This window comes from Phyllobates terribilis, unplaced genomic scaffold (assembly GCF_046119375.1).
Source record: "Phyllobates terribilis strain yellow unplaced genomic scaffold, ASM4611937v1 Scaffold_1__5_contigs__length_1240528914, whole genome shotgun sequence".
Lineage (NCBI taxonomy): Eukaryota > Metazoa > Chordata > Amphibia > Anura > Dendrobatidae > Phyllobates > Phyllobates terribilis.
Genome location: NW_027362761.1, coordinates 355,006,991 through 355,034,270, shown reverse-complemented (window position 1 = coordinate 355,034,270; position 27,280 = coordinate 355,006,991). Strand labels below are relative to the sequence as shown.

At 40.2% G+C, this 27,280-nt stretch overlaps 1 protein-coding gene across 1 annotated transcript in view; it reads right to left on the bottom strand.

Moving 5' to 3' along the window:
- The window catches only part of SBNO1 (strawberry notch homolog 1), a 34,206-nt gene extending 7,927 nt beyond the window's left edge, over positions 1–26,279 (bottom strand). The window contains exons 1-28 of the mRNA XM_073676192.1: positions 25,934–26,279; positions 24,632–24,763; positions 18,939–19,245; positions 14,801–14,901; positions 14,619–14,706; positions 14,145–14,305; positions 13,846–13,979; positions 13,207–13,297; positions 12,935–13,096; positions 12,570–12,705; positions 12,371–12,476; positions 11,871–12,024; positions 9,132–9,314; positions 8,957–9,054; positions 8,036–8,187; positions 7,739–7,942; positions 7,170–7,343; positions 6,891–7,084; positions 6,602–6,733; positions 6,061–6,196; positions 5,800–5,912; positions 5,080–5,151; positions 4,882–4,981; positions 4,604–4,678; positions 2,341–2,487; positions 2,054–2,148; positions 965–1,057; positions 119–256 (exon numbers count right to left, since the gene is read on the bottom strand). Of these exons, the coding sequence (XP_073532293.1) occupies positions 119–256; positions 965–1,057; positions 2,054–2,148; positions 2,341–2,487; positions 4,604–4,678; positions 4,882–4,981; positions 5,080–5,151; positions 5,800–5,912; positions 6,061–6,196; positions 6,602–6,733; positions 6,891–7,084; positions 7,170–7,343; positions 7,739–7,942; positions 8,036–8,187; positions 8,957–9,054; positions 9,132–9,314; positions 11,871–12,024; positions 12,371–12,476; positions 12,570–12,705; positions 12,935–13,096; positions 13,207–13,297; positions 13,846–13,979; positions 14,145–14,305; positions 14,619–14,706; positions 14,801–14,901; positions 18,939–19,245; positions 24,632–24,763 (3,678 nt within the window). The 5' untranslated portion in view covers positions 25,934–26,279. The remainder of the gene's footprint in view (positions 1–118; positions 257–964; positions 1,058–2,053; positions 2,149–2,340; positions 2,488–4,603; positions 4,679–4,881; positions 4,982–5,079; positions 5,152–5,799; positions 5,913–6,060; positions 6,197–6,601; positions 6,734–6,890; positions 7,085–7,169; positions 7,344–7,738; positions 7,943–8,035; positions 8,188–8,956; positions 9,055–9,131; positions 9,315–11,870; positions 12,025–12,370; positions 12,477–12,569; positions 12,706–12,934; positions 13,097–13,206; positions 13,298–13,845; positions 13,980–14,144; positions 14,306–14,618; positions 14,707–14,800; positions 14,902–18,938; positions 19,246–24,631; positions 24,764–25,933) is intronic.
- Between the last annotated feature and the right edge of the window lie 1,001 nt (positions 26,280–27,280).

Sequence of the window (27,280 nt, the reverse complement as noted above, 5' to 3'; positions counted from 1 at the left end):
GTACGATTGTGTCACTAGCATCCACTGATGTGCTCATCTGATATGCAAGAACATAGTAAAAAGAGGATGCTCTGCTAACAATCCCCACCCTGCCCGGAGAGGTTTTTTTTTTTTTTACCTTCTTATACTTCTTTTTCAATTCTGACAATGTTTCAAGTTTCAGCTGCTTTCCAGTGTTAGGCCTGTAGACCAGGAAAAGCTTCTTTTTGGGGTTGATTTCCTTAACTAAAACAGCAGTTTTCTTATTATTTCTTATCTGCAATTGAATAATATTTGAACAGTTACACAAAGTAAAAAAAAGTTTGCAGATAATAAAGTAGAATTATACAAAAGTATTAAGATAAAATCTTACTGGGTTGAAGAATTATGAATCAGCCAGGAATGCTGCACGATATTCTAAATGCATTTATTTTTTACACTTATGCTATGTTGCGTATTTTTAAGCAAACTAAAAGCAGCATTTTACAGTACCAGCAAAAGCTATGAGATTTCAGAAGTCTTATGCATAGGTTTGTTTTTTTCCAACTGAATTGGAAAACTGCAGAGTTCTTTAAATCTGCAGCATGATAATACTTTCAGCATTTTTTTTTCCTTCTTTTCATCCATAGAAAGTAATGAGAAAGTGCAAAAACACTGCAAAAATGCAAATGTTTTCAGTCGCCAAAAATGCAAGTGTTTTTGGTGACAAACTAATTTTATTAACTATGTACTGTAGATAAATCAGACACTTAATCCACACAAAGGAATGTTCCAAAAAAAAAAAACAAAAAAACAAAAAAAACAAAACAAAACAGCGCATCATTTTTACTGCCAAGATGGCAAAAACTGGTGAAAAAAATGCTGCAAAAACACAACATGTGAAGTTAACCCCTGGCTGTAATCATACTGCCTTCCAACATAGGACTCCAGGAGCATGGGTAGACATTTTAAGCTAAAGGACACCACCTTTAAGTGTAGATCTTACCTGTAGTGATAAATAAAACCCATCTTCAGGTCCAATCTGTTCAGCCCAGATCTTAGTTGCATCCTCCCAAGACATTCCTCTTTCTACACTTATCTGTAAAGAGTAGAATTTTGTATCAATTCGTCGTGATCATTTCTTTACTGTTCACAACATCCACAGCATACAAATATTTAAAAAAAAAAAAACAAAAAAAACAAAAAAACACAAGTAGTTACCTATAAAGAAGCAAAGTGACTTAGCTTCTCCAACATTTCACTTCAGCAACATTAGGCACACATCAATGAAGGAGAATATAAAAGGAAAAAAAATCCCTTGGGCACTATAGTCACCAAGTCTAAAAAATGTTACATTTAATAATTTGGCAAATTAAATGATAATGGTATAATAAGCAATTACACTGAACTGTGCCCTACACTAGTCTGCAGCAATCACTTAAGGGAGAACAGCAGCATCCTGCACAGCATGTAGAAGGAGCCTGAATATTAGGTTTTAAATCAATTAAATTCACAAGGGCGACTAGCTCCTATAACCTAAAAGGATAAAAATCATTTTTTGGTTGAATTTGCCACTTCCCATTGGTAACAAATTTTGTACTTCTGATTATCCTTGCCCAAGAGCCATAGCTTTATTTTACTGCCAACGTAGCCTTTTGAGGGCTTGTTTTTCCATGAGGAGTTTTAGTTCTGAATCACACCATTCCATTTTACCATACAATGTACTGGAAAAAATTCCATGTGTGGTGAAATAAAAAATTGCAACTCAGTAAATTTTTCTGCAGTGTTCATTGTATGCTAAAAATTACCTGCCAACGTGATTTGTCAGATCAGTACAATTACACAGGTTAAGAAAAAAAAAAAAAAATCTCAACTTTGTTAAATAAATAATGGCATCACCATTTTCTGAGGGCCATAGAACTTTTTTCTCCCATTTACCCCCCTTGATTGAGCAGTTTGAGGACATTTTTTTGCATGGTGACCCATAGTTATATTGGTGCCATTTTGCGGTACAACTTGTTACACATAAGGAAACCGGAAGATAATACCCTTCAAATGTTCAAAGCCCTCACTGCCACAAAAATAAAGAACTTACCGTGTACAACTCCACATGACCTGAAGTGGAATAACCTGGGGTCAGGAACTTTTTAACCTCAGCTTTTCTAACCTTCTCATCCCCAGATCCAAGATCTGTGTAGAAAAATAATTAACTTAGAATGATAACACATACAACGCAATAAAAACAATTAAAAATTCTAAAAATGCACAACTTTAGTTGAAGATAAAAAAAAAAAACAACAAAAAAAAAGTTTGGATGTATATTTTAAATAGATTAAAATAAGCTCTGTGTGAACCTTATTTTTTAATGCTCCATTTCATTACCTAGAATGCCCATGTCGTATCTGCCATTCTTCTTAGCATTCTGTATGACTGCATTGAGTGTGTCAGAGAAATACTGAAAGAGGGCATTTTGCTGGTGTACTTCCATGCCCAAGATACGATTGAGAAACTTTCCAATATTGTTGTAATCTGTATAAAAAAAAAAAAATAAAAAAAAAATTGAACTATTTGCTATCCGTGTATAAAGCTGTTCCCTTCTAAAGGCCCCGTCACACTTAGCGATACGACCTGTCAGGGATCGTTGCTGCGTCGCTATGTGGTCGCTGGTGAGCTGTCAAACAGGTAGGCTCACCCAACGATCAGGGGAGCAGAAACATCGTGGAAAGAATCTTTCCACGATGTCCTGGTTACCAGCCTGCTGAAGCAGGAGCAGGCTGGTAACCATGATAAACAGCGGGTTACTAGGGGCACACGCGCACCTAGTAACCCGCTGTTTATCATGGTTACCACTCTACTACGGTGAGCGGGAGGTTACCACTCACCGTAGCAAAGTGGTAACCATGATAAACAACGGGTTACTAAGTGCGCGTGTGCCCCAAGTAACCCGCTGTTTATCATGGTTACGAGCCTGCTACGGTGAGCGGGAGGTTACCGCTCACCATAGAGTGGTAACCATGATAAACAGCAGGTTACTAAGTGCGCGTGTGCCCCAAGCAATCCGCTGTTTATCATGGTTACCAGCCTGATCACTGGTCCCGCTGGTCACACACAGCGATGTGTGCTGACCAGCGGGAGAGCAAAGACCAAAAAATGGTCCAGGACATTTTGCAGTGATCAGAGACCTCACAGCAGGGGCCTGATCGCTGCAAAGTGTCACATATAGCGACATCGCTGGTGAGTTTGCTGTGGCGTCACCAAAATCATGACTCAGCAGCGATATTGCTATGTGAGACGGGGGCTTTAGGGTGTGCATAACTTGCTAATTAGTGATCACACCCCCCCAATGATATCTAGAACAAAGGGAATGTTGCCTACTTCAAGCCAGGCATTGTGTAGAGAACTGCAGGTAAGCTCCATTTAGTGCAGAGGAAGTGTTTGATGAGCAATGGGGCTTCTTTGGCAGCACAGATCAACAAGATATTGCACACCCTTGAGATAAGACAATCAGCAGTTGTGGGAAGAGGACCCTTTAATGGTTGTCTAAGCTCAAGACAAATTGGCCTACATTACAGTGCTTAAACAAATCTTTCTACTGATCAAATATAAAACTTAATTGTCTCACTGCAGGAGTTTAGCCAACATGTTAGGGATAAGTCTGACGAAAACTGTTAGCTTTTCGGCAACATTTAAGGCCCCGTCACACTAAGCGATATCGCTAGCGAGATCGCTGCTGTGTCACGGTTTTGGTGACTCACCAGCGATGTCGCTATGTGTGACACTATGCAACGATCAGGCCCCTGCTGTGAGGTCGCTGATCGTTGCAAAGTGTCCTGGACCATTTTTTGGTCGTTGGCCTCCCGCTGGCCAGCACACATAGATGTGTGTGACCAGCGGGACCAACGATCTGGCTGGTAACCATGGTAAATATCGGGTTACTAGGGGCACGCGCGCACTTAGTAACCCGCTGTTTACCATAGATACCACTCTGCTACGGTGAGCGGAGGCTCCAGCGCACCGTAGCAGAGTGGTATCCATGGTAAACAGCGGGTTACTAGGGGCACACGCGCACTTAGTAACCCGATATTTACCATAGTTACCAGCCTGCTCCTGCTTAAGCAGCAGGCTGGGAACGGGAGCAGGACATCGTGGAACGATTCTTTCCACGATATCGCTGCTCCCCTCATCGCTGGTGAGCCTGACTGTTTGACAGCTCACCAGCGATGTATTAGCGATGCAGCAACGATCCCTGACAGGTCGTATCGTTGTCGGGATCGCTGCTGCATCGCTTAGTGTGACGGGGCCTTTAGAATGAATGAAGTTGTAAGCTATAACTCAAGGCCAACGAAGAATTATACAAACATCTACTCTTTTCTGAGACACCCATCTCTGTATGCACCCTTCCACAAAAGGAAGCTGACAGTCATTGATCGGACTGAAAGTACCAGAAAAAAACAGGTTTATGTGATAAACACTGGTTATAAAGATTAGCTTCTTATAAAATTATATATCATGGTACTTCAGCTGCCCCTGCTCTATAACATGATGTCTGAAAATTACACTGCATTTTCATGGCAAAAGGTTCCCTTTAACCTTGTAAATGCATAGAATCTAATAGAAGATGCATAACACAAGCAATTCTGTATACCTTTATCAAGAGTCAAAATGCCAGATCGGTCTTCTACATTTATAAGTCCAACTCCAATCAACCCTTGACGGACATCTAGATTTGAAAATACAGACATGGCGTTAGTTTGGGTCCTTGTGAATTATGGATTAACTATAAGTCATAAAATTGTAATAGAAACATTTGCATAAAAACCTTCGAGCATTACTACTTATGCTACAAACTTCCCTGTTGGTGCCAGTAATACATGTATAAAGCAAAAACAATGAGTATTTTGCAACAGACGCCATTTACCTCACCTTTAAAGAAATCACCAGGATAATCTGGTGGGGAAGAAACCAATGGGGAATCCAGGTTTACAATAGACTTCATAACAATTTCCAAAGCGTTCCTGCCATACTGTAATGGAAAAAAACAAAAAGGATGAGTTGTGTCAATGAAAAATAGTATTCAGGTAAATGAGAATCTGTAGCTACAAAGGACAATTAAATCATTACCTTGTTATCAAAGTTAAAGCGACTCAAATCTCTCGATTCTGTTGCTCTTCTATCACCATGTGTCAAAGCCCCCTAAGAATGAAGGAGAAAGGAAAGAAAGGGGGGGGGGGGGAGGGATAGATTTCAGTGTTTAAACACAAGTTATTTTAGTTGGCAATAGTAACGTCGGCCGACCCCAATTTCATTCAACCAACTATTCTGTATGGTGGTGACGCTTCTCTCTTATGGTAGCAAATATTGGTAACTGAAATCAAACATTTTTTTTGGTCCAGCACGAGATCTTATTGTGTCTTATTAGGAGATAGGAAGTTGTGTTCGGCCACGTTCACACGTTGAGTATTTAGTGAGTTTTTTGCCTCAGTATTTGTAAGCCAAAACCAGGAGTGGGTGATAAATGCAGAAGTGGTGAATGCATTTTTATTATACTTTCTCTGATTGTTCCAACTCTTGGTTTTGGCTTACAACTACAGATGTAAAATACTGAACGTGTGAACGTGGCCTGAAATGGCTTTTGGCCAAATGAGAGTTTGGCCATCAACCATCTAAGATAGAAGCCCTCTTTAGACATGCAAGATAAGCTAGCACTCAGTGACCATATTACAGCAATATCATTAGTTATAACTGTAATATGGATCAAAATATAGTATGGCTTAATGAGGGACAAAATGGTATTGCATACTTAGGTTGTGAGACTATGCACATCACTGATGTGCAACTTACCAAACTTTCCAATCTCTTGGCAACAATTGAAGCAAATCTTTGTTCTCCAGCTAATTCTGAGATGAGGAAGACATATTCTGGAGCAGTAACTTGATTAGATCTGTGCGTCCTACCTACAACAAACCAGTTGCAAAAGAAAAGTTAAGCATAGCTAAAAATTAAACTGACAATTTGCACTTTTTTTCTTACTGCATGGAGAAAAAAACAAAACAAAAAAAAAAAACCTGTGTATATTTTCCTTATCACTACATTCAAACTCACCAAACTGCTGAATAGCTCTATCTGCACTCCAGGGTAATTCCAAAGTCATGTGTACTCTTCTCCTCTGATTCTTCGCTCTGCGGTCAGCTTGTAATGAAATTCCTGAACTGGCAGCTTCTGAGATGATTGCTATATTCTGTAATACAAAAACCTTAATATAAACTATACTTCATTTTTAAAGGGCATCACCACCTCAGAAAATCAGTACATATCCACAGGATATAAGTCAAATGCCAGTTTTACATATAGGACCCTCCCATTTAGCAGGAACAGGGCTCCCTAGTCTATCTGGGGAAGCAGTTTCCACACTTAGGTGGATAGGGAATAGAGATTGACTGCACGTGTTTGATGGCCGGCATGATAAAGCAGCCGACTATAACTTCTTAGTTTAGAGGGTTACACATTTCTTAGCATAGATGGGAATCCTGTCAGGCATTTATGTCATATCCATTCACCAAAATCCATTATAGCATGGGTATGGCATATCCATAATCGCCTCATGAAGATAGCTTACAAATCGTCTAGAAAATAGAACACTAACCTTTTCACCATCCATGAACCTTTGTTTCTCAGTGATATTTAGGATTTCTACAGGTACATCAAGTTCTGATCGAGACTCATACGATATGCTTCCATCATCATTACTGACCACTCTACCTTTCCGACCAGTCATCTTTAAATAAAAGCATTGGCAAGTATAAATACAAACCCACACAAGAGTACAATTTAGAACAGGATGCTTAAGGTGACAACACCCCCAGACTAAGGCAAACATCAATGGGTTCAGCAAACAGAAATCTGCAAAAAAAAAAAAAAAAAAAAAAAATCACCTCTGCCACATTATCAGGTCCTCCAAGCTCATCAATAAGTTCATCCAATGTATTTGGGGGCAAAGCTTCTGCTAGATTATCCAGTTTCTCCAGAAGCTCTTTCTTCATTTGTTGAGCCCTTTCCACAGAATCATGACTGGTTACGCAGCTGTTACTGGAATTGGCATTACTGGAAATTGCATTACTAGAAATCGCTAAAAGAAAAGGAATGATGTTATTGTCTTACACTTGTTCATCTACACCAAATTATCATCGAGTGTTATAACTTTGCTAAATCACCTGGAAGGCTGGGAACAGTACTTATAGGAGCAGATTTGACAGCAGATGAAAAGCTGGGCCGCTTAGACCCAAGTCCTGATGCTAATAAGGCACTTTGAATGGAATCTGGATCGATGCTTTTCTTTTTCTTTTTATCTTTACTCTTCTTGTGTTCTTTCCTAATCAGCCAAGGATCTGTAACAGCAAAGCATGAAGATTGCATTTGAAGTCTATACAATTAGATAAAAAAAACAAAACACCACACAATACCAGTAAAACTATTCTGGCTTCTACAGCCCAGAATACCTACTAGGTTACACAAACTGAACAACGTCAGGGGTTTCTAACCAAGTTAGAATGTTTGTAAACTTTCAGTGCACTTGTAATTTTTAATTGTGAAATTTGGAATTCAAAAAGAAACCCAAACACAAAACTGCACTTTAGTTTTGAACAGAAAACAATTTTTTTTTTGTTTTTTTTTTAAAGCATACATACATTTTTTTGCTATAAAAAAGCCTCTATACCCCCGCACTACAAAAAAAAAAAATATATATATTTTTTTTAAATAAAAAAAATATACAAGTCAATACCATCTTCATCATCGCCGCTCGATTCATCTCTAAATGGATTAAAATCATCTTCGTCATCTCCAGAGCTCACAGACTTAAAGCTTTCACTTTCGCTTTCAGCTTCTTTATCAGAAGAGTCAGATGCAGTGTCCATCTCATCTGAACTGCTGCCAGCAAGTCCACCTGTTTTACGAGGTTTCTTAGCGTTTCGTGACAGATCTTCACCTAAGACAATTAGCACAATAAATATTAATGTAGTCATTTTCCAAATTCTGATTATATTTACAAAATAGGAAGTATAAATCAAAGTTCACCTACCTTTCCTTTTCTTTGTTTTACTGTCCTTGCTGGGGCTTTCCCTAGGAGAATTATTATTGCTTTGTGCTGTTAAGTCTATTCCAAGAAGGCTAAACAATTTCTTACGATCTGGAGCAGGAAAGTGCTTCTCAATTAAAGATTGCAGTACTCCCCTAAAATGGAAAATAAGTAACATTGTAATTTTTTAAACATACAATTACAACATCATCACTATCCATTCTACTGATATATCTGATCAGTATCTGAAAATAGCAGCAATGAACACAACCTTCATCAGATAAAAATTGAAACAAACCATTCACAAAAAACAAAAAAAAAAAAAAAAAATGTAAGCATCTTTTTTTCCGGCTGCATATTTAAAGGGTTATTCTTAAGAGTTGTCTCTTGAACAGCTCACAATTCTCCAGTCTCCTCACTCCTGGCAGTGCAGGCTCTCCTCCTTGAGTGACAGGTCTAGTGAGTAGCAGAACTGAAGTATTAGTAGAACTTCAAATCTCAGCAAAAGTTCTGCTGTAACAAATTCAGCCATCAGTGGTTTGTTCTGGAGTCTACACCTCATCACTATTTCCATATAGAGATAACAGGACATTTGAACAAGCACAAGACTTCCTCAGGACATTTAGAGCCATGATGCTGGGTGCCACAGGATTGTGATTATTTAAAGACAGCCTTGTCAGGAACTCAATTGGATAGCTGTCTAGGAGGTTAGGAGTGAACTCCTCTACTGGAATGTAACAACTACACACTTGCTGTTGAGCTCCATAGCAACAAGTTGTATACTATGCAATACAAAAGAAAGCGGATAGAGAAAGCAAATCAACTGAAAACTTATTTTCATGTTCTAAAACTAATTAAAGAAATGTAATAATGTGAGAATAGCCCTTTAAAATGTTGATAAATACAATGTGTGAAAAATCTTACTTTGCTGTAGATACAAAATCATTCAATTCTCCACCTCCTTCCTCCAAAGCTTCCAGAGTTCTTGCCTCTCCAGTGGACTGGAGACCAATAACTACACACTGGAACACAGAAAGCAGTACGTTAGTGCATTGCAATCCTTCTCACTTTACCATGATATACGAAGCCCACAGCTTACCTTTCCATTTTTTATTTCTTCTCTGGCAAGTTGTACTACTCTTCTGACTTTGGATGCTATACAGAGGTATTTGAAAAACCTCTGGTGCGCAGACCAGAACTGACCCCACATAGACTTTTTCATCCGCTGTTCAGCATCAATTAGGTCCGCAGCTTGTTGAAAACGCTCTCTGGCCAGCACCCACTTCAGATAGAATAGAGCACAAAACATAAGTGTGCAATCTTTACATCTAACTAATGTACTTGTTAGAAGACATTTTCCTGCCATTTAAGCAGTTGCTGGTATTTACAAGGCTCCCACTATCTCACCCAACCATTCACAGCAGTGATTAACAGGCTGCAGTTTGTACATATACACAAGATCCCCTTAGTCACTGTAGAGGGAGGCGGGTGTGTTCCAGTCATGAAATAGCAGACACATGATTACAGGTTCACTGTATTTTTTAATGACTCCTAAGGGTATGTGCACACACGTGTTTTTTCTGCAGGTTTAGCTGCGTTTTTTTCACTGTCCTTCTGTCTCTATTTAGTAATGCACATAAAGTTCTGTGAAAAAAAAAAAAAAGACTCCCATTCTATTTTGCCATCAAAAAAGCTGCAAATATGCAGCAAAATACGCAGGTGCGTTTTTTTGGTGCGTATTTGTAGCGTTTTTTTCATCCCCCACTCCCATTACTTCCTATGGGTGAAAAAAACGCTGAAAGAAATGACATGTCACTTCAGCGTTTTTTCTAATCACTGAAAATACGCAGCAAACAAAAAACATGTAGGAACAGTGAATTCTGGTTTCTCAGAGTTTGCTGGTACTGCAGCAAATATGCAGCAAAACACAATGTGTATGCACATACCCCAACAGTCAAAAGAGCACATTTATTTTTGCATCAGATCAAAAAATTAAACCTTTTTTTGCAAAAAAAAAAAAAAAAAAAGAAGAGGAGATCAGTAGAACAAAGATATTCAATGTTACATGGTATCATGCTCTTTTGACTTATAGTATTACCCCCCAAATATTTAACACTCTGGGCAGCATACTCAATTAACAAATGCCTTTAAATTAATTTAAAATGGACAAGTCGTGCTCCATTAAGATTGTTTTCAAAGACTCCGCATTCACACTTCTTGTCACGGACCAGTCTCAGGTCTCTTAACCCAAACACAACAGCCTCAGACATATGATGTCATGAGACCTGCAGTCAGTCCATGCATCACATGCTGTGCCACATTGATGTGTGAATCCAGCATAATACCAATAGCCTATGAAGTCTTTATCTACGTAACCAACTACCATTTTAGCAACTACCATTTTAGCAACACCAATTGATTAATGTTGAGGGCCCATCTTTAACCCCTTTACAGCCTGTGGCGTATTAGTACGCACCAGGCTGTCACCCCCCGTTCAGCACGGGCTCCGGCGCTGAGCCCACACTGAACCGGGCACATGTCAGCTGATTCTTACAGCTGACATGTGCCCGCAACAACCAGAGGTGGGATCGCGATCCACCCGCGGATGTTGACCTGTTACATGCCGCTGTCAATTTGACAGCGGCATTTAACATAGCTGCGCCGGAAGCGCGTCACTTACCCCGCCCATCGGTGACCCCGTCACGTGATCGCGGGTCACTGATGGATGGGTATGACAACCGTGGGTCTGCAGCAGACTCCAGTGGTTGTCATGTGCTGATCGCTATGAGCGCCACCTAGTGGTCGGCGCTCATAGCATAGGATCATTTCTGCTACATAGAGGTGATCTACTCATCACCTCTATGTAGCATAGGCAATCAGACAAGTGCTGCTTCTAGTCTCCTATGGAGACTATAGAAGCAAGCAAAAAGTGAAAAATCAAAAAGTTTTTTTAAAAATATTTAAAAAAAAAAATATATAAAAGTTTAAGTCACCCCCCTTTCACCTCATTCAAAATAAAATTAAAAACCCACATACACATATTTGGTATCGCTGCATTCAGAATCGCCAGATCAATATAAAAAAAAAAAAAACAATCCGATCTTTAAACTGCGTAACGAGAAAAAAATTCTAAGTGCCAGAATTACGTTTTTTGGTCGCCGCAACATTGCAATAAAATGCAATAACGGGCGATCAAGACATCGGATCTACCCCAAAATGGTATCAATAAAAACTTCAGCTTGGCGTGCAAAAAAAGCCCTCACCCGGCCCCAGATTAAAAAAAAAAAAGAAAAAAAAAAAGCCTTTTTTTGGGAAGAAAACTTTGGAATATTTTTTCAACACTTAAATAAAAAAGAACCAAAACATGTTTGGTGTCTATGAACTCGTAATGACACGGAGAATAAGAATGGCAGGTCAGTTTTAGAATTCAGAGAACGTGGTAGAAAAAAATGAGGAAAAAAAAAAAAAACATCTGTGGTATGGCACTTTTTTTGCAATTTCACCGCACTTGGATTTTTTTTCCGTTTTCCTGTACACAATATGCTTTAACCAGTAATGTTGCTCAAAAGTACAACTCGTCCCTCAAAAAATAAGCCCTCACACGGCCATATTGACCAAAAAATAAAAACGCTATGGCTCTGGGAACAAGGGGAGCAAAAAACGAAAATGCAAAAAAAAGGAAAATCCCAGGGTTGCGAAGGGGTTAAGACCCCTTTAAAACGGTGCAGTTTGTGCAACACAAGTTTAGCTTGAAAATAGGACTATATAGCTAGTTAGAAAATATCACTTATAATGGATACTATCCTCAAACTGAAAAAACACAAAGATTAATACCTACCAGTTTTACAGACTTATTGTACATTTTCACATAATCATGGGAGAGGGGAACTTCTTCAATTTTGAAAGTGACACCGGTAAAGCTCAGCTGTCTTGCAATATACATGCCCCTTAATTTCATATCCATAGCCACAATTTCCATGGCACCAACACCTCTGCAGAGAAATCATTTACATATTGTAAGGAGATATAAAATATTAGATAGTAGAGGGCTAGCTTGTCACCTACTTTTGGTGTGCGTCAAATAACTTCCGCAAAACAGACAATTTGGCTATAGCCAATCAGGTATTTACTAAGCAACAGAAGTCTAGCAGTCTCTGCTACGCGTTAGCGACTTTGCACACTGAGAAAGGTCCCAAACAAGGAGACAACCTCCCTCTGGCATATAATTTGTTTTGCCTTTTAACATGTCCTACTATTGGGAAATGCACTGTACCATCTACTGCAATATGAAAGGCTATTATTCACATTAAATAAGAGACACCAAAACAAGTTTCATACCTTCTTTCAACGGCCTGAATGAAGTCATTAAATTCTCTAAAGGGAGTGCCTTCACCCCAAATTCCCAAACGGCTCATATAAGCCATATTTCTTGGCTCAGAGGCACCTGAAAAAAAAAAAAAAAAAAAAAAAGTCTCTTATAAGCCATTTAGACAGCGATACATTCTTGTTTTTACTAAACCAAGAATTATCTACATACCTGTGGCACTGGCATATATAACTCTGGCTTTAGGTAGCTTGTTCTGAAGCTCCAACACAGCTAAACCAGTTTTTGTTGGTTTTGAGGAACCAACTGGACATAGATTTTTTGCCTTGTGACATTCATCAAAAACAATCTATAATTTAAGTCATTAAGGAAACTAGTAAAGAAATGTAAGATGCGCATATACAGCAGTTACAGTTAAACCAGCATTTCATCTAATCACGGAAGTACCATTCATATCTATTGGTTCGGATCTTTGTTTTGGGCACAAGCTCACTGCATGCATACCTGCAGTAAAACCATCTATAAACACAATTTTACTCAGAAAGTTAAGAATAACATTTTGTGATAAAAAAGGATACAACACCATCAAAATCTTCTGAGCACCAGTGAAGAAGCTGCTTTAAGCGAGTTTTGTATTTACCCCCAGACTGGCTTTCACCAATCAGTGAGGAGTATGTAGCAAATATAACCCCTTTCTTGACACTGCCATTGTGTTTTGATGAAATTTTTCCATATTTAAACTAAAAAAAAAAAAAAAAAATATAAAATAAATGACAAGCAGCAAAATAAAATAAAAAACAGGATTATTGTTTTTTATAAATGTAAAATATAAGGTAACTGGTGCACACACCTTGTTTAAAGAATGAACCTGAATATTTTTAGCTCCAATGTCTCTTAAGTCTCTTTCAGCATCATACTTTAAGTCATTCGAAACACTGAACCTGCAGAACAAAATAAGGAAAATTAGAATTGACTGGTACGTGTACAAATAATAGCACATTACAGTATAGAAATGGACAATACAGGAGCTTAATAAACAAGATTACATTACATTGTAACAGTAATTCAGACGAAACCAATGACTCCCATAGTCATGGTCCCCATCTACAAATCCAGATCTCAGGATCCGGAAGCCCAAAGCAGGGAAATCAAATGGGAAGAAGGGGACTCTGCCCACCGCCAACAATTTTGAGGTGTGTCTTATAGTCCGCAAAATATAGTAGCATACAGAATAACTAAAGTTTAGCACCAAAAAAAACAAATCTACATTGTAGAGATTTTTTTTTTTTTTTGCCAAAAAAACTAAAACCTTTCTCCAGTTAGCATATTTGCTATCATGTTCCCAGAGTTTCCCCTTCTTTGAGGCCATATCAATGAGGGATACCCAGGTCTTACTATGCATATGTACAGGAGAGTTAACAGCAACATTCAGATGTAATTTGTGCTTATTGAAGTGTAATATGCGTTTGTAGAGGCATTTTCTACTCACCACAAAGATCTTTTTCTACTTAGCAAGTAGTTCTCAAAAATGATTCCAGCAATTGTTCTTCCTTTCCCAACTCCTGCACCATCCCCAATTAAGAATCCAGCTCGCTCACCATTGGGAAGGAAGGTTTCATGTTGCTATAGAAACAAAACAAAGTAAAAGTTATGTAATCTTATACATTATATGGCACATGTACAAACAAAATAAGACATTTCAGAGTACTAAACTAAATAAAAGCTAGCATACAATGGTTACTAAAGGGCATTTAAAACATAAGCTGGTTCAGGGATGAAGACACAAACCTGTGCAGCATAAGTGACTGCTTCTAACTGCAGAGCAGATAACCAGCCATTATCAACTGACTCTTCGGGAATTGAGGTTTGGAACCAAACATCTGGAGGAGTCACACTTGACAGAGAACTGGTTTCCACAACAGGATCTGGATGTCTCAGTCCAACTTTAACTAGAGGGGAAAAAAAAAAAAAAAAAGTTAAGGTCTAGATTTCAAATAATGAGACATACGTCTTGGCCCATAGAAATTTGCCATGCTGAATAAAACAAACTGGAGACTAGTCTTACATTTTTCTTGAACACTTCCAATTGCACAATCAATTGAAGCACTTAAACAGTTCTAAGACAAGAAAATGTAGATGCAGCAATGCACAAAAATTATCTGCAAGACTGGATTCACTATCTTGAACAATGTGTGCCCCTTTCTGAAAGGGTCAGAGTTAATCACACAGGTATACAAAACGCAGACATCATATGTCACATACGTTTTATAGGCATGTATTCAGCATATGTCTCAGCATGGCCCATCTCATCCTCATCTTCTTCCTCTGGCTCATCCTCCTCTTTAACTCTCTGAAATAAACATATTATAGTCATACAAATTCTTGTATAGCATCTTTTGTATTTACTTTGAAAATCCATGTCAAAATGGCAGTATAACACTTACATTAGTCGGAGAAAAGCTTCTCATTTTAATATCATCACTGATCCATATTCTGGTCACTTCTTTATTGGACATATCTTTCTTTGCTCCATTGATCAGATCAGCTATCAATACAAAATTTCAGAATGTAAATACAAAAACTAAGTACAGAATTTTTTGCAGCATTTTAAGTAATAGTCTAACACTTCCTGAAAACAAAGCTTTTTAGGTTGAGGTTTAACACTAGGACTACTGGACTCGTGACCCCGCCTAGAACTACTGAAAGGAGTCATTTTGACTCCTTGCTTGTTTTCGTTTATTTTTAGAGTTTCATTTGTGGTTATTTATTAATAATTATATTTTTTGTAATGTATTATTATTGTGAGATCCAACAGTAATGCTTTTGATTGTTTTTTTTCTGCTTTTCTTATTTTTCTACAGAAAATAACAATAATTATAATAGACGTTTTTCAAACATTTTTTTTTATTCAAGTGCACACATATAAACAACAACTGAAGAACAAAAAGCAGAGAAAATGTAGGTGGAGGAGCATAAAAATGAAAATATGGCGCAGAATTCACCTTCTAAACATTTGGTGTTTCGCATTTTAGGCATTGCCTTTGATTTATGGCAGTACATTGCCCACACAAAGACTTACCACAAGTCTTACAATTTCCGACAGATCTATTTTTCTTGCACTTTTCTTTGATCTGGCAAAATTTTGTTTGAACCATCACTTCTGAGCATGTAGAAACTTGGGACGTGGAACCCTTTTCCCTATCTGTGACATAAGGACCACTCAACTCTCTCACAAGCGTTTGCAAAAATGCCTTGTGTGACATTTTTTGGTGGGTAATCTCCTTGAATATTATCCATGCATTTATACCCGCAAAGTCTAAGGCATTTTCAAATGCATGAACAGGCCATCTCCTTGTGCATGTTCGTGTGGTGTATTTTCGTGCCATCTGATCCACTACATCTACTCCATATTTTGTTTCATTGTAAAACTTTACCGTTTCTGGAGTTTTTTTAGCGGAATCAGACGCAACAACAACATCTGGATGGACGGAACTCAAAATGACAACATTTTTGTTGGGCTTTCCTTGATATACTGTAAGTGTAAAATTGTCTTCATTTCTAAACACTTTAGTGTTGTACAATTCCTCTTTCATGGATTTTATTTCTTTAGGCACTTCTCGCCTTATCTTGTTCAGTGTTCCCACGATGGTTGTTCCTTTGCTTTTTAGCTGTTTAGCTAATTTTACTGAAGTAAAATAATTATCGGTTGTAACATTGCGACCTTTTTTCAAAAACGGGTCCAATAACTTCATTACCACATGGTCAGCTAAACGGTCCTCAGCACGGCGTGTGTCATCTTTGCCTAGATAAGGGAAGCCATTTGCCAGATATTTGCTCCTCTTATCAACAGCTAGCCAATATTTGTGGCCATATTTATCTGGTTTGGAAGGCATGTACTGCGTGAATGGACACCTAGTTTTGCTTGGGAAAAGTTGCTCATCCACCGTTATGTATGGGCCAGGTTTGTAACACGCAATACAATTTTCAATAAACCTGTCCCACACAGTAGAAAATAGAGCAAACTTGTCCGTTTGCAGTCTCTCCGATCGAGTAGATTTCTCATCAAATCTGAGAAACCTCATAATTTCAACAAAGCGGTCCCTAGACATTGTCGCTTTGCAAACGGTATTCCCCAGTCATTACACCAAATACTGCTAATCGAGTGACGGTTCGTGCCAGATATTCCACGAGCATAGAATATCGCAATGAATGCATCTAGCTCCTCATCAGATAGAGTTTGTTCAGCATTACACAGTAATACAAGCAGGTAAAACACAAGGAAAATGTGAAAAGTTGACATGTAAATTGAACTACATCTATATGAACATCAGGGTAAATAAGACAGAGTGAAAAAATTATGCACAAAACTTTATAGCAACATTTAGTGACAAAAGGACCTCAAAATATAGTAGGGAGTCAAAATGACTCCCTTCAGTAGTTCTTGGTAAATTTTGAAAAAAACGCGCAAATTTTTCACCAAAATTATTTATTCTCACAAAATCTTTTTTCAAATCATATTTGAGGAAAAGTCACCGAGTTTCAAGCCGGAATTCTGAAAAATGTAGTCACAGAAGAGAAATAAAAAACGAAAGGAGTCAAAATGACTCCATCAGTAGTTCTAGTGTTAAGGGTGATTAAAGGGAATCTGTCACATTGTAGATGTAGTCCAATCTGCGGACAAAGTGGTGCAGAGACGAATAATATAAAGGTTTGTTGTAAAATATTCTGAATAACAATTTTTTAAATGAAATCACGGGTATGTGTTTACATACGAGTCCAGTGGACAGTCCTACTCAGTGATTGACTACTATCTTTGCATTCACAGTCATAAAGAAGATTGTCAAGTCACTGAATAGGACTGCAAACTGAACTCGTATGCATCCGAACACCAGGGATTAGAATGAATAAAATGCAAGATTTACTGATTACCTTTTATTGCTCTGTAACACTGTGCCTGCAGATCAGGTACCATTTTCAAACAGAACAGGTCCCCTTTAAATCAGTCTGCAGCTTTACACATTGCAGTAATGTTTCTGATACTTGTCAATGATGTCAGGGAAATATGGGAGCACGAGTCAGAAAAGTAAGAAGAAATAATTTGATAGACGTCCTATTTGAATTGTGTCTAACAATTGATATTAAAGGTGTGATCATGGACTTTGATAATAATGACCTGTCTTAAAGATAGCTCATCAACATATGCCAAAAGTTAAGAACCAGAACGCAGTTCCAGACACTGTATACTGCCTGTTCTCCGCTACCACAGCTCACTCCTATTGAAGTGAATTGGAGCCAAGCTGCAGTATATGACAACAGCCACTATACACTTCATGAAACCGAGCTGTTCTGTACTTAATCTATAATACTTTGACAGGGGGTTAAGTATATGCATTGCTTCTTGGAAACATTACAGAATGACAGAAAATTTAACCACCAGAGAACGTGTATTTCACCACACAAGAGTGGAAAGGAAAAGGTATAAAAATCCCACTGCCCAAAGCTGGAAACAAAGCTTTTCTATTAAATGCCATATTTTATGGCAAGTGACATTTTTACACAAGTTTGCAAAGCAGCTGTATTACTGATTGAACTTAAAATGGTCCCCCAAATCAAATGTGAACTGTGTTTACAATCTAAAGGTGAAGACTCAAGAAAGAAACATTGAAGTGAAGGACAGTGATGTGAACAGCGATGTCATTGTATCCAATACCCAACTACTCCCTTACCTGTTTTGGTGGAACTTACCACCTTCGGAGTGAATATAACAATTTCTGTAACAAACATAATATATTTGGGAATGCTGCAGAATACCAATCACTTAACCATAACATGAATAGATATGTTTCTAATAAAGATGTATGTTTCTAATAAAGATGTAGCCACTGCTACATAAAAACCCCATGCTTTTATAAAATAACTAGTCATAGGAAAATGTTACCTAGAAAGGTGTATGTGAAAATGAGTGCTGTATAACATGTAAAACCTATTATATATATTTAGTAGCCCCTCTAATAGGGAATCTGTCGCCAGGCATTTGCCACCTAATCTAAGAGCAGAATATTGTAGGCAGAGACCCTTATTCAAGCAATCTGTCACCTACTGGGCTGCTTGCTGTAGTTATAGTTAAGAACCCCCCCCCCCACCACCACCACTAATCGACAGCTTTCTGCCCATGCAGTGTACACAAAAAGCTGCCAGTGGTGGGGACGGGGTTATACACAGCTCAGCATTCAGAGACCTGGTAAATCTGAAGCAGAGAAAACAGTTTATAAACAAAACTGCAGCAACAGCTCAGTAAGTGACATCGCTGAAATTAGGGTCTCTGAACCTACATCATGATGCAGCAACAAAAATCAAGTGACAAATTACCTTTAAGGACACATCCAATTTTCATTTTTTCCTACCCTTATTTAAAAAGCCACCACTATTTTTCGGTCAACATAAATTAGCTTTTTCGGTATGACAAATCTGACAAAAGATAAAAACTGCACTAAATTGTACAGAATTAATCTGACCTCAATGTCAAAGAACTGAGCACAGCAATGATTGTCTGCATGGAAAGTTGAGAAGAGTTATACATACTTGCAGCTGTTGCAACTGGCTGGGCGATATTTGAAGGTGGTTTCAGTTTCATTAATTTATTAAGACTGCTGGTTTTCAGTAGGTCTTTTAGCTGGATTTGTTCTTTCGAAGGTACAGCAGATACAGTGGTTTGGACGACAGGGGCAGCTGTAGATGGTCTTGTTGCAGCGCTGGTCTGAAGAATTTTCGTCACGGTGATGGTCTGGCGAGCGGTAGTAAGAGTAGGAGTCTTGGTCATCACTATTGTGTTACCAAGGGTTGGTAATTGATTTATTTGATTTAGGACAAAGGTTGTAGTTGACGGAGGCTGCAAGAGAATTAAAACAGACACCTCTGTAAATAGTTACTTTATGACTCTTGTACATACAAGGTTCAAGTAAATATCATTAAAGGAAAAAAAAAAAAAAAATTGATAAAGGGAACAATGACACTTACTGTGAAGACTATCTTACTTGTATGTGGATAAATATAAGCCACTGGAGTTTGGGTCCATTTACAGAGACCGTGGCACTGTAAGTAACCATTCATCGATCAACAATCGTTTACAGCCCGTTTACACAGGCAGACCGCGGTAAATGATGTACACTGCATGATCTGTAATGGATGGCTCAGGGCACACAGGCTGCTATAGTATTCGGCTTACACAGGACACACGAGCTGCACAAAAATTCATTTCACCCGATGAATGAGCGTGTTGCTCGTTCATTGGGTGACCGGCAGGCGGGTTACATTAAGAGATTATTGGTTAAGATAATCTTTCATAGTAAATGCAGTTTAGGGATATGTCCACATGTTTTGGAATTCAGAGGGTGAACACGAAGAGAGGGGTTATTGATATGTAGTTGGCCTTGCTAAGAGGGAAAAAGGAAGAGAAAAAAAAAAAAACACTACTTGACTACAATGGATAAAGTATATGTTGTGTTTAGCCATGTGCATCCCTGACCATTCAGAAGATTTGTTAGATACAGAATGTGCAAACAATGCAGCCTAAACACTTCTACCCTTACCAATTACAAACAGGTTTTACGTTTTGTATTTTCCTTTTTTCCTACAAAAGAAACTTTACTCAATATTTCCTTGCTTAAATGAACGAAACATAACTTGAATAAATGAACGGGCATTTTTTCATTTTGGTAAATGATGGATTCTACATGAATACATACTATGATTGGGATAACCCTATTACTATTGCTTACCCTGACATTCAATAGTGCTGGGGTTGTTACAGTTTCCTGCTTTACAGAAACTGATGCTCGTCTCATTTCCTCCTAAAGCACTTATTGGCAAAGACATCAACAAAAAAACATCAGCCATTTTTTGCCGCATTTGGAGAATAACCCTACTTGTCCTCTTTCCTCTATAAACTTAAAAGGGACTGTCAGCACAGAATGGCTGTTCAAAGAAAGTCCCACCGCTTGGTTCTTCACGGCGGGGACAACCATTTAAATAACCCCCCGGCCTCATTTTTCACCCCCCTCTTTGATTGACAGCTCTGGCTTCCTAGAGCCAGAGAAAGGTGAAGATAAATGGAAACCAAGCAGGGGGTAAAGAGTATATAAATGATTGGCCACATTATGAAGCACTGAGAGACTGTACTTGGCTCGAACAGTCATTCTGTGCTGACAGAGTCCCTTTAAGGGCATTTCCACTTCAAGATCATGAACAAGCATTGTTAAAAACACTCATTTCACAATTATCTGACAGTGTAAACAGGCTGCCGATTACCTATTAAGCGTGCAAAATGCTACCTCAAAGGGTGAAATGGATCTTTTATACAGCATAAAAGATTTGCAGCACATCATCCTGTATAAACAGGACTCGCACTGCTGAGAACAATGGCAGCCTACATGCACTGAGCGGATAGATACTCTTCTTCCCATATGGCATCAAGATGCACTTTCTTTCCAAGTTAAGTGACGCACACAAAATGTGTATCAGACCAGGCTACCTAACTCAATTGCTCCATAGTCCAGTTCTAATGCTGATGTGACCCTTGTGGATATGTTCAGTAACGGAGAGGGGTCAGCATGGTTATCCTGATCTGTTGGCAGCTATGCTGCAAGCTGGGCTTCACTGTTTTGTACCTTTCCATCCCTGCCTGCAGTAACTTTCAGCAATTTGTACTAGTAGCTCTTCTGGAGGAATAGATCAAATGACCAAGTCTTCACTTCACAAGCATCAATGTACCTGGGCATCCATGACCCGATTGCATGCTAAACAATTGTGTTTACTTAGAAGACATTTAGTAGGTACCAATCACTGCATATTACAAACTCTGTACAAGACCTGCCATTTGGAGATGCTCCGACACCTACCAAAGGGATTGTGCTCGGACTGGATGTGCAGCCTTGCTTACAATGTATGCGACCTTCTCTTTTTTTGTACTGTTACGTTTTTCATACACTGCCACATTTATATGCTCAGTTATTATCCAGTTTATTTTACATGAACCCCATTAACATCATAGCATGCATTCCAACACAAGGTACATAAAAGTTTTCTAAAATTGATTTACCCTAAGGCTATGTGCCCACGTTGCAGAAATGAAGCAGAAAATTTCTGCAAGTCCTCTCCCGGAATTCCGCACGCGTTTATCACGCGTTTTCCACATGCGGAATTGCCTTGCGTTTTTAATGCATTGCACAAGGCAATTCCGCATGCAGAAAAGCAAAATTAATGGACATGCTGCGGATTTTTGAACACAGCATAAACGCTGCGGAAAAATCCGCAGCATGTGCATAGAACTTGCGGAATCCCCTTGGGGACCGGATTACCTAGCGTTTCACATGCGTTTACGCTACGGAAATTGAGCAGCATATACGCATGAAAAACGCTACGTGGGCACTCAGCCTTATGCTTAACTTGTGCAATCCGCACTTGGAAAATACCCATATAAAATACACTGTTAGGCTACGTTCAGGTACATATGTAATGTCTGTGTGCACAAAGGACAGTGCGTTGGCAATGTAAATCAGTGTACTAGTGAAATGTGTTCAGTCTAAACATTTCTTTTAGATATTGGATGTAATGTATTTGCATTAAAAAAGGAGCTTCCTTGTTTTTTTTTTGCTCTGCATAAAAATGAGAAAATCAGCCCCTTACTCCCTGCTGCTTCAATGCTGCCATGATGTCACCTCTCCTCATGTCAAAGACCAGGTGCAGCAGCGGAGTGGTCACATCATTCAATCAATTGATGGACTACACAGATTGCGCCGTCTACCTCGGCATGACCGCAGGACCCAGTGATTGGCAGCAGCAGTCACATGATGTAGCTGGGACATCTTCACTACTGACCGACGCTTCCTCCCCCTGTAGTGTTCACTGTTTTACAACAGTGTTGCCCTGCACATTAAACGCTTACAATCTGATGAAAGGTCGATACGACTAAAATGTTTATTTGGATTGTTTGCACTAAAGGCATTTACTACAGTCACTGAGTGCCAAGATACTACATGGGATAATTGTGCACCATCTATAGAAGCGCAGTGTTCTGCCATTGATATTCCACCTCAGCATGACAACAGGACTCAGTGATTGGCTGCAGCAGTCACATGAGGTAGCTGGGACAGCTTCACTACTACCAAGTCAAAGATGAGAAATAGCAGGGGACAGACATTGCTGGAGCAACACAGGGCAAGTAATGCATATTTGCAATTTTTTTTTTTTTTTTTTTTTTTTTAAAACAGCACGAGCTAGTGCACAACAACAACAACAAAAATAATATCTTTAAAAAACCCCATTATGGCAAGACATGAACTGCAATCATACCCCAATTTTAAGGAAGTTCATACAAGACTTTCTGGTAGACAAGATGACGTGCAAAGCAGCCCAACAAAGCAAAAGATTACAATTTTTTTTTAAAAAAAGAAACTAATGTTTTCGCAACAAACCACTAAAAAACAGTCATAAAGCATGTAAATTTCCAAGGAGGACAGCTTGGTGGAAACAAATACATCAAAAACTAAAAAGGTGCATTTACATTGAAAGTTTATTGTGAACGACCGTGGAAGCCACTGTAAATAGGAGGCTGCAGTCTGCATCCTACCCCATTTCCTATGCTGTGGCTACCTTAGCTGTGACCTAGGCATGCCCAGTTATCACCTATAGGTGGAGTCATGTGGTAGTATATTGTACATCAACACTGTGAGCTGGCTAAGTTTTCCCTCTATCACCTGTAGTGACTGATTGGAGCCGTCAGGTCCTTGCAGATGCTCCACACAGATCAATGTAATAACCGGCTAGCACACATTCAACACCGGAGATTTTATCCAGTGACGTGTGCTCACCACTGGACAGATCCCCACCACAGAGCGGGTGCCCTGAACCGCGCTCATCGCCCATTACTGTGATCTGAGCGGAACAGCCACAACAACTGCTATGCTCAGATCACTGTAATTACTGAAAAGCACGAGCAATGTGGTACTGACTTCATCCAACAGTGAGTAAACATCTTTGGATGAAAACACCACAGCAGCAATAGTGTCCACACCTGTGCTCTCCATTAATTACAGTGATCTGAGGGGAGCAGTTATGTTATTGCTGCTCAGATCACAGTAATTGTCCGCAGAGCAATGTTTCTAACACTAGCATGTGTGAAACAGTCCACTGTGCATCTAATCTTATGTTTAACAGTCACAATGCAAATATGGCAGCACCCCCAAATGGGTGTGTAGCAACAGACATTTCACAGACAGTGTAGAGGGTTTAATACACAAAACATGTTTTACATGTTTTTAAGCCAGTTTGTGATTTTTCTATTTCTCTAAATAAAGTATTTATGTCATTGTTTATCAATGTGGTTCCCTAGTACATTTTTCCTTCTATAATACACATCTAATCTTATGTGTGAAACCTACTGCTGAACTGTGTAATTACTGTGATCTGAGCGCTGCAGACGCAGTGATATGACTGCTGCGCTAAGATCTATATAAAGGCCAGTGAGCAGCGCCAACTAACAGAATGGGTGCTGCCAGTTGTGATCGGTGATACTCACTGTCCATATCTCAGTATCACACTAAAGTCGCAGTCGGTGTCCATGTTGGTGGAATTGGTATAAAATGGATTGACTCCTAAAATATATAATAAATTGGGTACAGTAGCTCAAGGCAGTATGTGCTGCAAATGATTTCATAAGAATTTGGGAAAGTTATGAAATGTCTGCTCTATTCCTGATCTAAGGATCTCGGCTTTTAGTGGAGATAAACTGTGCTGCACTTTATGTACACGCTCAGTAGTGAGGCCGGGCTGTGAAGTCTGAAGTCAGGGAAATTGAAAAGTCAGTGGCTTGGCTTACCGACTCTACAGCCCTGCTTCCTATGGATACACATGGGACCTAATAAAATGACAGATCAATATTGTATAGCCCCAGAAAGATTATTCTTGTCTCACCACTATTGGGCTATAGTGAAATAGAAACATTTGCTGCAGTCATACTGAGGTTACCACTGAAAGGGGATTTTAGAAACCTTCTCAAGCAAAAAAAATAAATAAATAAAAAAAATTCCAGGCATTTCAAAGATAAAAAAAAACGTATATCAGGGGTGCAGTACATGGGCTTTCTATATCGAGTACAAATATTACACGCAGTCTTACTGTCCCTTCCAAATTCCTTATCTTTAACCCCCAAACTTTCATCTCCTCATAAAACAAACAGGCCAAGTAAACCAATAGATATCATATTTGATCAGACTTACTTGTTGGTTGACAGGGACTGGTCCTGGAGCAATGACACCTATATCCAAGGAATCGCCATCAAAAAGATCATTGGGGCTGATGCCGCTCTCACTCAGAGCAGCAAGCAACAAATCTTGTCCTGGATCCATCATCTTAAAGTGCATGAGAAGGAGAAAAAAGGGAACGTTAGCAGCACAAAAATATTCCCAGAGTCCACTATATTGACCTATGCAAGGAATGGGGATGAACCACAAGACCCCATCCTTTATGAGCCACTTCAGGAGGGAGGGGCTTTTTATTAATTCACTTAGGGATTTGCCCTTGAGCACCACAACAATAAGGCAAAACTGTCCACACAAATACTTCATTACCATCTCTAAAGAGCATTAGAATGGAGGACAGGACCAATAACAAGCCAGCACAGTCCAAAAACAACAGCAGGCTTCAATTGGAGGGACACAATCATGGACATGGCGGCCATCATGAAATCATTGAAAACTACTGAACTCACTGTAGATGAGACTGAAGGACATTGGGGAATGCGGATCTCATTCTCAGATCTGTGGAGGACAGAATAAATCTTCTACTCAATGGGTCAGTGTGCTGTCCAATAAATAAAAACATTGGACAGCACATGGAGGTGTAAAGGCATTTACAGGGTTGGGTTGTATCATGGAAACTGAACCCTAAAGCCCAAGCAATAAACTGTCTGGAGTGATCAGGATCCTACAAAGCCCTGTGTGTTCTGTAACCAGTGACCTGCGGCTGCTGGATAAGGGCTCTGGATGAGAGGAGGTCAGGGAAGGCGCAAATTTGTGACTGGAAGCTGCCCGCAGCCACAGGCAGCGCAGGGAAACCCGCAGAGGGGCGCTGGTGGCAGGTAAGGACCCGTTCACACTGGACATGAGGCAGGTGGCGGCCGCCGATCTGTGGGAATGTGACTATGAATGGACCTGGCCGGCGAGGACACCCGAGGACTCGCCATGCAGAGGTCAGCGCCCGCACCACCACGTGGTCACAATATAAACTTCCGGGTTGGCCCAGGATGACTAATGCGATGACCAGGGATGCAGGAGAACCGCACCGTGTGTAGACGAGTCCGGAGCGGGGAAAGCGGCTGTACCACAGGGATAAGGAGGCGGAGACAGGACGGGGCCAGCCCGGCTACACGTGGAGGTGCTGCGGGAGCCGTGCTCGTCACCTCGGGCCTTCGGGGGCCGCAGCAGACCCTCCACAAGTCCTCACAAACCAGCCGTCTAGTGTCCGGAGCCGACCCTCCCCGCCCCCAGCGCCTCGTCTGCCCGCCCTCCACAGTCACTCACGGTGCTGGTCCCGGAGAGCTCGCCTCTCAGCTGCGGTGTCCACACGAAACTGCGGCGGTTACTCCGAGCTGCCGCTTTCTACCTCACAGCCGCCATCTTTACCGGGGAAACACCACAGCTCAGCACCACGTGACCCGCGCAGTCCGCGGCCTGTTCACCCGCCCACACTCCGCACCGGCCCCGCTGTGACCGCCCGGCCGCGCTCTCTCGGCTTCTTCCCAGCAGACGCGTCCTCGGTGAGCTCCGCTCTGGTGATTTTATTATAATCCATTATTATTAGTATTTTGCAGGGTTTCAAGAGAAGGCAGTTTGGAGCCACGTGACATGAGGTACCGCCCTCTGGGAAATGACGTCGAGGGGCGGCACGAGGCGGGGACTCGTCCTAAGGTGTCCGCCATCTTGAGAAGGTCACGTCAGGTGTGATCTTCGCCCGGATCATGTGATCAGGGGTGTGGAGTGGGGGAGTCTCGCGTTATTTTCTGATTGTCATTGGCAGGTACACGTTTTGTATTGTGTGCAGTTCAAAATGGATTCACTCGTCTGATGCCCCAGCAACGCAGGTCACACAGTGCGGTACTGATGGCTCATAGGCAAAGCCTGAAGTGGGTCCTGAACACAGAATAAAAAGAGAAAAAACATATTGCTACCGGACAATGGTTTGGGTATGTAGACCATGGTTTCTGAAAACACTAGGCTGTGTTCACACATTCCGTTTTTTTTGTTTTTTTTTGCTGTGTTATTTTATGCAAGTCATGTAACGCTCACATGTTGCTGTTTTGCTGCTTTTTTTCTGCAGCTGAAACCGTATCTCTTGGCACTAACAAGGCTGTAATACACAGGTTTTGCTGGCATTTTTTGCTGTGTTTTTTCAGGAAGCCAATGTTAAAGGGAATCTGTTATAACCCCTTGGACGTAACTAACCTACTACTATGGGCAGCAGGCTCTAGAATACTGATCATATTCCTGTCTGTACGCCTCATAGCCGCTTTCTTGTTGTGCAGAAATCCTTTTTTAATCCTTTATGGTAATGAGGTCTTCCAGGCTTCGGGCCGTGCAGTGCCTGGAAGAAAACTCTGCCTCCGGTCTTCGGCCTCCCATCAGCGTCACGGTGCCCTGTGACGTCCAGTGGTTGTCCCGCGTCTGCACCCCGCAACTCTGATATTCCACTTTACTTTCCCCCCTTCTATGGGCATTGGCTTCTTGTTTCTATTGCGCAGGTGCACGTAGTGCCCGAAACTTCGAGCCTGCGCAGTGGTATCGGAGAGCTGCCCAGATGCTTCTCACTCTGCCCTACTGAACAGCGAGTGATTCCTGGGGGGCGCTGATCACAATCTGGAAACACCCATC